The 13997-nt window shown below is 34.5% G+C and overlaps 1 protein-coding gene across 1 annotated transcript in view; it reads left to right on the forward strand.

Annotated features, from left to right (window-relative positions):
* The window catches only part of LRP1B (LDL receptor related protein 1B), a 236065-nt gene continuing 222068 nt past the window's right edge, over nt 1-13997 (forward strand). The window contains exons 1-4 of the mRNA XM_085320958.1: nt 1-13; nt 678-860; nt 3329-3529; nt 7506-7751. Coding sequence (XP_085177084.1) covers nt 1-13; nt 678-860; nt 3329-3529; nt 7506-7751 — 643 coding nt within the window. The remainder of the gene's footprint in view (nt 14-677; nt 861-3328; nt 3530-7505; nt 7752-13997) is intronic.

Consider the following 13997-nt stretch of genomic DNA (forward strand, 5'->3'; position numbering starts at 1 on the left):
ATGAGTCTGGCAGGTGCGGAGGGTCAGAACTMTTGTGTAATTTGGAGCAGAGATATGACTCCTCTGATTTCTGCCAGACAGAAGCATTCCTTGACACCTTGTATGTTTTGTGAAGGAGGAGATGGAGTTTGTTGGAAAAGCGGGGGAGGGAAGAGGAAGAGGGGGAACATAATCTTGAGGCAGAGAGGAAGGGCTTTCACAGCACCAGGAAAATTCCATCAGCCTTGGTCTTCCCTACATCCCCAAACTCATTCTTGTGTAAAAAAAAATGTTGCATTTACCTTGAGCCAGTGGTGAAGGGGGAGTGACAGGAGTGAACAGGTTAAGAGAGATGTTGTCTGGAGCTCGTGTAGAAGTGATGAGTTAGGAAGGAATAGTGAGTGTTGAGTGTTATACTTGGGAGCTGTGGTTTTCTCTWCAGTCAGAAAGGAGAAGGGATGAGAAGCTGGAGCAGGGGAGAGAGTAGAATATAAACGGCCTCATAACCATTCTGTTGACCTAAAGATCCAGTTATGTCAGCATATAGGGTCCATTTCCCAGTTATCCTGTCTTTAACTTAGGATGTTCACTATGCAAAAGTGAGGCTAGAGAAGTACATGTGTATGTCCATGWCATTGTAGGCTGACAGAGAAAAACTCATGAACAAATTCTTTGATGTAATTCTTATTTTTTCTAAGAAACTCCATCTCCTGGAAGATGCAATGAGAAGGAATTTCAGTGCAGTCCTAATGGCAACTGTGTTCCTGAGTTGTGGCTCTGTGACGGAGAAAAGGACTGTGAAGATGGTAGTGATGAAAAAGGCTGTAATGGAACTATACGGTTGTGTGACGAAAAGACAAAGTTCTCCTGCAAAAGTACAGGTACAGTATATATATGCAGATATGTTTTTCTCTTGTTTTTATTCATTTTTTGTGTGTATGTGATTTTTATCATGTATCTACTATTTGAATAGAACTTTTAGTGTTTTAATATTACTGAGGTGATGTCACTGCGTATATTCTTATCAGGAAAAGAGTATTAGTGTACTCTGCCTACCCTATTTGCTGACTCATGATACAAAGTTGATGGTTTTTCTTCCATTTCCATCTAGGACACTAAAAGTAAGTTAATTGAAATGACATGAAGTAATTAGTTAGAAGACTAATAAAATTCCAATCACAACATCAGAAGAAAAGCACATTTTCTGGGAAAGATTAAAATCAAATTTTTCTAACTGTACTTCATGAAAAGGATCTGAAAAGCCTGTAATTTATTTGCTTGAGGATATTTTGCAAAACAGTGCTTAGATGGAACATTTTCTTAAGAGAGTCTGCCTAAGTGGCTCATTCTGTGAGGCCATCATTTGTGTCAGTCTTTTGGGAATTAGTTTCAAAGCTTAATGAAATACTTTGGGTAAAATACCTTTTAAAAGCAAATTGGTTTATAATAAAACTAGTAATTTTAGTTGCTATTAACAATGTAAAGAAAAGTACATTCTAAGGCCTATGTAAGAGCTGAGCATGTTAAATGTTTCAGTTTGGTTATGTGAATTCTATTCAAAAGTGTTTGTAAACGTGTGCAGATACTGTAAGATATTTTATTCAGAACCACTATATGGCCATGTACAGAGAGTTAATTTTTAGTACATGAACTACTTTAGGATGTCTTACAAATATTTGGAGGCTTGCTGCTACTTGGCTGTTATAGCAATCATAATGTCTAAATAAATAAATGTGAAATACAGAATTTTGGCTAAAGAAAATAAAACATTTCCTTTTTTGTTCTTATAGTTTCCTTAAGGATGTATAGAACAATTAGTTGTTAAAGGAAACAACCTCAATAAGTGAAAAGAGATTATTAATGAAATAAGTAGCCACACAGGAAATACACTTTCATGACACTATCCTTTGCCTAGTGCTTCGATGGAGAAAAGGTCTCAGACTATGCTTCCCCACTGTATATTTATATACCATTTACGCAGTGATGCAGAAGGAGAGCAGTATCTCACTGGGTTTACGTTATGAAGGATGAAGCGTGAATTCTTCGGCTGTTACATATAAATATGTAAACATTTAAACATGTAAACAGCAAAGCTTGCTTTTCATCAAGGATCTAAAATTCTGAAAAAGCTAAATAGCTTTGATTCAGATGAAAATGCAGTCATGCTTGTTGATTGTGTGGAACAGTCACTTTTGGAATCAACTCAATACTGTCAATAACTTTTCTTCCTTTGTTTTCCTTCCCTCAGCTCTAGAATGAGCAAAACTGTTTTTCTGGAAGAGGCATGTTGGTAATGCATTGAAACAGAAAATTGCAAAATCAACTTTTCAGTTAGGTTACTTTTCAATTTAATTCTAGATGAGTAATATGAAGGAAATGGGTACTAATAGTGTTATGAGAAATAGTTTCTGTCATAATCCTCTCAGATTTCAGAATAAATACTCTTTTCTGTGTGGGTTATTCTGAGGAATAGTCTAACCTTCCACATTTTTGAAAATTGTTGAATTTAAGAGAAGCTGGCTGATCCTCCTCTTATATTCTGCTTAGTGGTGGTATCTAAGAAACAAATCTCTGATTTCCTGATACAGTTCCGGTAGTTCTTTGCAGGAACATGTGCATGGGGGAAGATGAAAAAGCTAATGTGTTTTGGAGGCAGGACAGTTGGGGAGAACAGCAAAAGTGAAATGTTTCTGCCCAGTTTTTTGTCTTTTTTTTTTTTAATATATATATATATATAGCTTCAAATAGTAGCTGCAGGATCTCCTCTTACTGCGTAGGTTTTTGTTGGTTCTAGTTAAATCTGTCACAATGCCACAAGTGTGAGTGTCAGGTTGCAGTTATAGCATTTGTCAGCCTTTAGCCAAATATAATTTCTGTACTTGGAGTAACTGTGGCCTCAAGAAATCATGATACCCATATTTTGGAGCCTTACTCTTACAGAAGGCTATTAGTATAGAAGATAAGAGGAAAGAGGAAGAAAAACAAAAGAAAAATAAAGTTTTAGAACTTTTTAGTGTAATTCAGTATATTTAACTTAGAATATGAAGATACATCCTACCTGTATGCAGTTCTCTTCAACAAGGAAGTAAATAGGATTGATTTTCGTTGGAAAATTAGGCTGTCAACATTGATTTGGTTCATACTTGAGAGTGTAAGCCTAAGTTGGTTTGGTTCTGTTCATCTGAGAGGAAAGCACTGTTAATACAACAGCAGTTTAATACAAAAGGAGATTAAGTAGTATTAATAAAAAAGCAGAATACAAATAGATTTCTGTGTAATATTGTTGAAATTTTTTTCTAATGTTTGCTTCTGGTCTGATTTCCTGTGTTTATTGTCTCTTTTCTCCAAGGGAGATGCATTAGCAAAGCGTGGCTATGTGATGGCGATATTGATTGTGAGGATCAGTCTGATGAGGATAATTGCGAGGGCTATATGTGTGGACCACCAAAATACCCTTGTGCTAATGATACCTCCATCTGCCTACAGCCTGAGAAGCTTTGCAATGGGAGAAGAGATTGTCCTGATGGATCTGATGAAGGCGATCTTTGTGGTATTTCTCTTTTAGATACATTTTGCCAACTCTTCTAAATATTATCTGTCACAGTATTTCCTCTTGAAAAAAAGTCCTCATACTTGTGTTACTGAAGTTTTCTCATGGTAGCTTCTGTGATGATATTTTATTTAATTTAGATCATCCTATTTTTCTGCTTGAAATACCAGTTTTCTTCAAATAAGCAAAAACATACTTCCTTATGACTCTTTCGTTTCTTAACCCTTAAGGTAGTTTCTRGAGGTAGGCAGTTTGAAAGACGTATTTATGAAAGTGCTAAAGCTAACTTGTAGTTCTCTCAAACTACAAAAGTTTGAGTTGATGGAATCCTATCAAGTAGCTGTACAGGAGATCATGAAGAAATACATTATTATGCCTGTTATACTTGTAAGTCATAGTTTTCTTCCTGAATCAGAGGCAAACCACCAAACCTTTGCCTCATTTTTTTTTAGTGCTTATATATGCATATGCCAGCAGCATATAGTACTCATCTCATAGGTGTAAAAGAGGATGTTTCTGTAAAAGCATTATTTGTAACTTGATGCAGCTCTTACTTGATTCACATTCTGTGTAAGCCTTCCAAGTGTGCTGTTTTTAAGCCTTTTTTCCCTCTAATTACTGAGGACATAAGGAACTTTGTCGGAGTTGGGAGCATTGGTAAATGTTTCTAGACCATAGAACCGGTGCCTGTCAGTATTTCTGAAAGATTAAGGTGAATAATCTTTATACAGAACTTCCAATTACATAAGAGATGATCTTCATGATCAATTTCTACTTTAGATGGTTGTCTCCAAAATCTGGGTGACTTACATTACCTCTGAAATGATCAGTGGTTATTAAGTAGAGTGATCTTTAATAAATCTTAAGCATCTCACACCAGTGATCCTAAATACTTGACTGGGCTTAGCTAAAAAARTGAAGGTGCAAAATAGGTCACATATGGGGACAAAGGCTCAGATTAGACATAATCTTTAACTCTTGTATAGATTGAAGAACCGTGTCTATACTGGTCAGTGGAGCATGTTTTTCTCTGCCCTTGGCTGGTCATCAATAGTGTGACTGTAAATATTTTTTCCTTTGATGATGCTCTCTTATTGCAGTGCTCTGACCAATGATTTTTCTCATTGACCCGTTTCACTGATTCATCTTTCTTTATCACACAGGAATAAACTAGTAGTTTTCTTTATTGATTGATTACTTTTTAACTTTTATTACTTTGCTGCTGTTTTTATTATTCTCTTATTTTCTCTCTCTCTCTCTTTTTTATTTATTTTTTTTTATTTTCAAGATTCTAAATATGCCCTGTTAAGATAACAGGTACCCTATTACCTTCTATTCATTTCATATTCACTAACAGATTATCAGTTCTTGTCTTCAGTTTCTACTGAAAGCCACTCTCAATTGTCATTTGTTAAATATTCTAAAAAATCTTCTTCCATGGTGTACCCTGATCTAGAAAAGAAATTTTGAACTACCGTGTCCTCACTGTGGGGAAACCCTCTTCAGTGCACTCTTTTGGTACCATGCTCTGTGCTATTTTTGGTACTAYGCATCCCTGCTATTTACCTCAACCACCACAAAATTCTAAACCAAAACAAAGAACCCTCCTTTCTCCACCCCCCAACAACATAAAAATCCAGCCAAACCCATAAAAAAGAAGTGAAAAGAAAGAAGGAAAAGACAGGTGTAAGGTATTTCATATATTAGGTCTACTGTGTTGTTTTCTAACTTGTTATTTCTTGGACTTCTCCATCTTCACTCATCTGTTGTTTTTAGTCTTGCACTTTTGCGAGTATTTTAAGGAGCAGTTTTCTGTTTTTCAGCTACAGTTTTTCTTYTAAAGGTGATGTTTGCAGACCTCTCAGACAGAATAGGTTGTTACTATTACCTAAAAAATAAAATGTGAGGAATGGTGAGGAGTTAGCATGTATCCTTGATAGAGTGTGTGTTAAAACAKTTTCATGGCATATGATAAAATGTAGGCTATCACACTGAGTAAAAAGATTTTTTTTTTTTAAATTATAAATGTAACACAAGTGTAACAGAAATTCTAATTAATTTGTTATTAAATATATATAAAGATAAAATAAGTAGTTTTAGAAGAAGTTCAGATACTATAGTGGGAGTATCAATTAAAAGTGATGGTCTTGGGATAAAAAGTAAAACGTGATTTGTAGGAAAGAGGTAATTTTGATTTTTTTTTAATTATATCAACAAAAAACCTTTCCCCATTGATTTTGCTTCTTTTAAGAGGTTATATGCCTTATAGCATCCTGTTAAAAAAGCATTTCCTTTCCAGAGGTATGCAAGCAGTTTCACTCTCTGACATCTAACTGTTTGCTAGGAGACCCTGTGTAGGGCTGTGCTCTGTTGCCTGAATCCATTAGCATACAAGGCAGAGTTTGCTGGCTGGGCAAAAGTTGCTGCTAGGTAGAGTGAAGAGGTTTGTTTACAACGTTGCACTGTCCTGCTGTGTTGCTTTGCAGTCTGTGTTGTCACACGGGGTCTTAAATTTGCTGTTCCCTTGAATATGTTTATTGCATCCTTAAATCCTCCAAGTGCTGCATGTGAATCCTGTGCTGTCACCAGTTCTGTCATTAGTACACCATTTTTACTGCAAATGAAGGAGAATATAGCATAAAGTCATTTATTTTATTTTTATTCTATTTCTGTGTTTGGAATATCTTCCAAATAGTAGTACCCATTACGACACTATATCCTGCTGGGCACCATATAGGGCCAAGCTTAGCTGTTAACAATTGTTGAAACTTTTAAAGGATTTAGAAGACAACAGACATTATGGTAATTGTGCATTATTTAACATTAAAAAAATACTTAAATGTGATCTAAAGGGGAAATATATAGTATGGGATGTTGGGCAAGACTTTTACATGTTAGATATTTTAAAGAGTTTGCTCCTCTTCTGTTGTCACAAAAAGCCTTGGAAGTCTGAACAAAGAACCATTAAAAGAAATTTTAAAATGGCTTATTATTATTTTTTTTAAAGCAGAAGGGAAGAAATTTTTCTATAGAAAACTTGTGGTATATACATTTTATCACAACTGAGCAAGAAACAGAAACTTGTGAGAATCAAACAATATTACTAAAAGACACAAGTAGATTAAAATTTAGAAATGCAGTCTAATTTCCAGTGCAACGACAGACCAGTTTGGTACTCCCAGTGATTCTCCTGATATCAGTGGTAGCATAGATAAATGATAGTGATTCTATGCTTTTCTTGCTTTAGAGGTCACAGAATTTCCCACAGACGACTGTACACAATTATCGTGCTTTCCATTCAAATGCTTCAAAGGTTCTACAAATCACGTTCAAACCCCTTAACAGAGCTTTGCAAATTACTGGTTACCTGTGGAATATAATACGAGAGAATACTGACGCAGAGAAGGCAGTAGTAGTATTCTCTAATATTTGTCCACACTTTTTTGGAAAAGAAGAAAAATTAAATCCTGATTTTCATTCTTTGTATGTACACGTTTCTTTGACAAGTTACTCAGGTTATAGATAAATAGGACTAAAAGTTGGAGCCTTCTTGAACCCATCAGCTCAAGTGGCTGGAGACAGGGGAAGCAACTGGAAAAGTATGTTTGTTCCTTTCTCTAGGCCTCAGCTTTTGTTCACTGTTGAAGAAGGGATATTGGGCTGTTTGGACTGGTTCTGTATGGCCACTTTCTGCTTCTTAAATGAATGAAATAATATGCCTGGAGAGCATGTCAAAATGTGTACATACTGTATGTTTGCCATGCTAAAATCTTGAAAAGTTAAAATAAAGCTATCATGCTGAGTAGTTTCAAGTTAGATAAGTGTAAAAATAAATACAAAAACACTGTTAAGCTGATGTAAACATCTGACTCTTCTTACAGGCTTTTATGTGTTTCAGTTAACCTGATGGCTTTAAGAAGTAACAATATAACTGACAGCACTTGCAGCCCCTAATGCTTTTTTCATGTTATTTCAGATGAATGTTCACTTAACAATGGTGGATGTAGCCATCAATGTTCTGTGGTTCCTGGAGGAAGAATTGTGTGCTCATGCCCTGCAGGGTTCAGTCTTAGTATAGACAACAAAACTTGTGAAGTTACGGATTATTGTACTAAGCACCTGAAGTGTAGTCAAGTATGTGAACAGCATAAAAATACTGTCAAGTGCTCTTGTTATGAAGGCTGGAAGCTCAGTAAGGATGGAGAAAATTGCATTAGTACTGGTAAGTGGAGATTCAGTTTATTTTCAATATTCCAGGCATTAATAGCTGTTATGTCCATTTAGGGGAATTCCCCTCCCTCTTTTTGGTTCTTTCTTTTAATGAAAGAATGCAGGTTTAGATTATGAAAATGTAGAGTCTAGTAGGAATATAAAGAACTCTCTTAAAATAATCCCCATCCTTGATGCAGGATGAAGGGCTAATGCAGTATTAGTTCCTTGTTTATAAGACTTCCTAAATAACATCAATACCAAATAGTTTCTAAGTTTTGTTCAAAGTTCTAAACAGTTTTTCATGTGTATTTGGTATTTAGGGGAGATACATGTATATATATTTATATATATTTGTATGTATGTGTATATGATGTATATTTCAAAGAAATCAGTTGCATTGATGAGTTACGTGGAAATATTAACATTAATCTTCTAACATGCAAATAAAAACAGTAGATCTTAACATGGAATGCTTTGTCTTGTTGTGTTCTGGCTCCACATGCAATTTCCAAGCATTGTAAGAGGTTTAGGAATGTGTATGTGAATAATGCAGCTCTACTTTGCCATATGCCAGTTGGTTTATGCTCACCTGCTGGCCATACCTGGAAAAAAAGAGGAGCAGTGTACTTAGTGAATCAAGGAATTTTGACTGAGGCTGCAGAAAAGATGGGTTGAGTTGTTGTAAGGGCTTGCTTCTGCTGAAAGATGAAGTTCTCGTGCCATCTCTTCACCACCAATTTCTTTCCCATTTTCCAGACCAGTGTTTCTGTCCTTTCTTTTGCAGTAGTTCTATGCTATGGGAGAGACACGGTAAACAACTCATAGTGGAGCTGGCTAGCAGGTTTTATTTAAGAACAAGTGAGCTTAGAACTTTTGCCCTACTTGATTTTCTCATATACTCACTCACTTGCTCCCTTCCTAATGTTATATTCTCTGGTTTTCAACTTCTCTTCCCTGCAGGGAGATTGATACTGGCCCAGGCGTAAGATAGAAAGTTGTGTCAGTTCATACTGTGCAGTTACGAGTCTTGGATATTACTGGTCAGGGTCCCTTGGGCGTCCCCTAGCATGTCTCCACACTTTTCTCTCATCTTCAGAATCATCCGCTAATTGAGGATYTTCATCTTCCTGTTTTTGGCCCTCTATCCTTTTTCCAAGACCACCACTTCTTTTGGGGAACCCTTTTTTCTGGCATCCTGTTCTTTCTGGAACCCCAGGGTCCCTGTTTTCCCAAGCTAAACTGTCTATGCAGAAGCACAGCTCATGATCAGTCCCCTAATTGTTGGTTCTGTCTCTCAYCTCTTTATTAACTGGAAGATTTGGGATGTGTCACTTCTGTTTAGTCCAGGTGTAACCACGATTTATGAGCAGGCTGTACTAGTTGCAGCTAACAAGTAACAGGCTTCTGCTTGACAGTTCAGAAGTGTAACTTTGGACATGTGCACACACACGTGCACATGTGAACATACACATGTACAGCCAATTAACTGCTGTCTGTTAGTGTTAACAATTTAGGCTTTTTTTAAAAAAAAAAAAACTACGACATTCTGGCATTTGTTTTTTGACATCAGTATGCCAGTTCAGTTTACTAATCCAGGAGGAAAAAAACCTAAGCCAAAAACAGAGGGGAAGGAAATGCATTCACTTTTTTTTTCTGTATTGAATTAAGATTCAGAAGCTATGTTATGAGTCTCTGTTTTTCAAATGCARTGTGAATCATGTATGTGCAATACAAATATGTGTGAATTGTAGACTCATGTCCTTACCCCCATGTAGAGGAGGTAAAAATACTATTGATTGTGTGAAATAACATTGGCTGCAGAAATTTCCTAGAATTTGGAAGTACCAGATTAGGATTGTTCCCTACTTTTACTTTTTTAGTGACCTATCAATTCCAATTTGAAATGCCTCCAACACTGTTCCTTCTATCATTTGTTTGATATTTCACAACTCAAAAGATATAATTAAATATTCCAGATTTATTCCAGTACTCAGCATTTTTTCAGATGAATTGCATGAAAAACTTCTGGAYTACAGAGCTAGAAATAAAAGCCTATGTTTCCCACTGCTATTCAAGTGGAATAATTTAATTACTGGTCAACTGATCAGTCCGTATATTAGAAAAGACAAATTCTAATCCTTCTGCTTTGACTATATTTGAGCTAAATTATACAATATCTCAGAACTTTGTTACAGCTGTAATGTGGCCCACAATTTATTTATGGCCAAAACTTCAATAGCAGCTAATAAAAATGTTTCTATTTTTCAAAACATTGAATAACTAAAATTTAGTTTTGTAGTTGACACATTCTAATAAATAGCCTTTTACAAATGCTCTTTGTCTTTCATTTGAGCGCCTTTCAATTCATTAAGAATGTGTTTATTTTTATCAGCCTAGAAGCTTTGTTGTAATTTCCAGAATAATTGTGTCTTAGTGTCTCCATGTTTATTATATACTATAGTATGTAAATATTTACTACTACAAACTGAGATCAGGAATCTACGTTCCTAAGACATTTCTGAGCTGTGCTGATAGTCGACTTTCAAATCATGGATCACTGGCATATTCCTGTAATTTTGTACATCTGAATTTTGTTTTATGTCTCTCAATTAAAGTTCTTTTATGATGCTGCTGTAGCCTTACTTCCATTCACTCTTAATCAATCTAGTTTGTTTTATTACTGACATTTCTCAATATTCAAAGATGCCTTCTCGTTGCGTTAGAGATATAAGATGAGTAAAAGCATTTTTAAATATTAATCATTTGATGGAGGAAAGCCTGAAACAAACATTAAATTACAGCAAATTGAAATCACCATAACAATATATGGAAGCTAAGACAAAAAAAAGGGGAGGGGGGAATATTTTTCAGTAGAAGAGCGTATATAACAAAATTGAAACTAAGGTTTCTCAAATTCTCCTGGGCCAATAAGACACTCGTGCTTGATGTTTACTGATGTTGATGAGAACCTGCAATTWCAAATTGATATTCACAGAGTTTGTCAAAAATGTAATATTAAATATATGATCTGAGACCAGTGATGTCAGCTGATATGAAAAATGATACCTTTCTCTAAAAACCATAAAGCTTCTATCTTTATGTGATCAAAACCACAACAAAATTATTGCATGCTAAATATGACATATGCCACTATAGTCAATAATAATCTGGGCTAGTTTTATTTTTTTTGTTGAAAGGCATAAATACTCCACAAGACAGATACTCTGATGCTTAGGTTGTTGACTGTATGAACAGCATTTTAGTTAACTAGGAAAGTGAGCCAAGTTTGGTCCTGTTTGTGAATCTATGAGCCTTGTATTGCCCGCACCAGGAATGTCTCTGGGGATGAGATTTTTAATGAACATAAAATTAAAAAAAAAGCTTTCATATAATTATATGACCAGTACAGTTCAAAGTGTTCTCATGAAGATAAACAGTCCCCACAGTGCCAAACTTCTTCCTTTTCAGTAATACCGGATGGTGTAAAATAATTCCTACAAAAACAACATGGATTTAGAATGCCTTGAATGAGGAATACTCATGTATTGCATTAGAGCAATCACCAATAATCCTTTTTAAAAGAGAAAAAAATTCCTCATGAGAATATTATTATTTAGCCTTTAATTCTTTTTTTCACCTAAAATATCACTTTTCTATATGCAAACGCTTCAATAATAGATAGAAATAATATGTAAAGCTAGTATGCAGCTCTTCACTTTTTCAAGTTATTGTAAAACATTTCCTTGAGTGTCCATCAAAAATTTAACAGGAATATGCTCACTGTTTGTGAGTACATTATTTTTCATGGCATATAAGAATTAAAGTCTGTTTGACAGAGGAATTTAAAGAATTACCATATAAATATGATAAATTATGGAATAATAAATGAAAAGAAATAATTACCTTAATAGCATTCTTTTCTTTTAGTTTCTCTATCAATATCTCTTTCAATATCTTTCTCCTCATTTCCCATTTTCCCTTATTTCTGCTTATCTTCTCAGTTTTTGAGGTTTTAAAATRTTGTATTTTTTCTTTTTTGGGTTTCTTCACTTTCTAGCTTTTGTTTCCAACTGGTTCATTTTCTGCTGTTCTGGTGTGTGTCTTATTACATTACTGACTTTCCAAAGAGTAATTTTTTTATTCATGCTTAAAATTGTATCAATTCAAGTAAAATTAAGCTACAGAGCTCAATTATTGAAATAGAAAGTAAATAATAATTATATATTTTCATTCTCCCTTGCTTCTGTTAAAACATCTTTCAAAACAAGTTGCACTGATGTATTTCACTTGAACTCTTAGATGATAGAAGTGCAGAAATCTCTTCTCTTGAAAAATATTTATATCTAATSTTTGTGTTCAGACTTTTCAGAATTTGGTTTATTAAAAGGCAAGTTAAATGAACTCAAAACCAGTATGGTTTTAGTTAAGAAATGATTCAGCATTTTCTAAGCTGTTGGAACTCAACTATGCATATATTTTATATCATTAGCTGTACATATGGAAAAGAAGATACCGTATCTGTATTCCTGATACGTTTCAGCTTGTGTTTAATTCAGTTTATTAGAATTTCCAGATAGTTTTTAATATTACAATTGAAAAATTTTTGATGAAGGATAGTCATAGCCTCTTTGAGCAATGTCAAATTTCTGATGAAGTTTTTATGAAGCTTTTTTTAAACCGTGAAGATACCATTTTGCTTTGAGGTAGATTTCAAAAAAGCACAGATTGCTATGCTAATATTCTTACATTAGGGTTCAATGAAACAAAAAAGCTTCGGTTAGGATTTTCAAAAAACAAAAAGAATTTCAAATTAAAAAYCTTTGGAAAAGGAGAAGCATTGGATCTTTCTGTGCAGATTTGTGTGTGTATATGTCCATTTGGACAGTTTTCTTCTATTAGATCTTTTTCTTACCACTTTTCCTGCTTCATGCACAATACTTTGTTTAAATCATGTATTTGGTATACTTCCCTATATGGTAAAAAAGCTTGGTGTGTGTATGAAATCAGAACATAGAGGAATAGATGATTTTTGTCCAACAAATTATTGTCAATTACTTTTCTTTAAAAGCTTTAAAAAACAGAGTCAAAATCCATTATATTGAATCGGGTTCAGGTGAGATTTTTTTTTAAAAAAAATCAAATTGTAAAATAGTGTCTTCTCTGAATTTCCAGAAGAGCAATCAAGATGGAAAATAAGATCAAATATTTATTTATAAGGTGATGGAAGAATCTCATTAAATAAAACCAATTTAGCCTTTAGTTTGTAACTCACCATAATACATCTTATTTCATGGAGTCATGGAAGAATAAGGTTGGAAAGAAGGTCAAAGACTATAATCTTGCTGTTGTTTATCTGCTTTGAAGACCTTCCGGACACCTTCAGTGGTGAACTCCCAATCTCCCAGTGATGATGTATTTCAGTGCATCACTATCCTTAAGTTTTTTTCTAATCTTTCTGAATCTGTTTACTCCAGTTCCAGCCTTTAATCCTAGGCCTACTTGTTATTTGGTTAGAAAACAAGATTTTCCCCATGCTCTTTCTGTCTTTGAAGAGTTTTATGTGCTTCCACTCTTCCATCTCAGCCCATTCTTTTTTAGACTAAGCAGTCCCAATTAATTCACTCTTTCCTTGCAGGTCATACTTTCAGACCTTTGATCACACTTGTTGGCCTTAATTTCTCCAGTTCTGCAGGTGACTCACATTCACATCTAGAGCCATGCTTAGAACAGTGTGCAACATTGTAAACTGTCTTCACAAAAGCTTAGGAGGAAAGAGTGGAAGGATTATATCATAATTTTTTCTGTCTGCTTTTTAACTCATTTTCTGATAAATTTTTCAGCTATGATGCCTTATCTCTTTTTTTGTCACAGTACCACTCATTCTCTCATTTTATGTAGTCTCGCTTCTGTTTATTGACTGTATATCAGTCACAGTAATCAGGGATCTGAATTTACATCTCTTCATATTGATATGGGAAGGATAAGACAGAGGGGGAAAAAAGCTGTGTATGACCTACACTTTCAAATGAAAAAGTCCAAATAAACAAAATGATGCTACTTTGTTTATATTCACTTCCATATAAATTGCTATTTTTTTTACCCATTTCTCATTACTGATTTACATTTAAGTACTGTATCTTAAATTTGTCAAGATCATGTTGAATTTTAATCCTTTTCATGAGTGTTCCTCTTTTTGCATTTTATTTTATGGAGCTTAAGTTAGACTCTCTCTTGCTAGAATGAAAAAATCTCATCC

The sequence above is a fragment of the Rhea americana genome, unplaced genomic scaffold (genome assembly GCF_003343005.1).
Source record: "Rhea americana isolate MKP2758 unplaced genomic scaffold, rheAme1 scaffold_67, whole genome shotgun sequence".
Lineage (NCBI taxonomy): Eukaryota > Metazoa > Chordata > Aves > Rheiformes > Rheidae > Rhea > Rhea americana.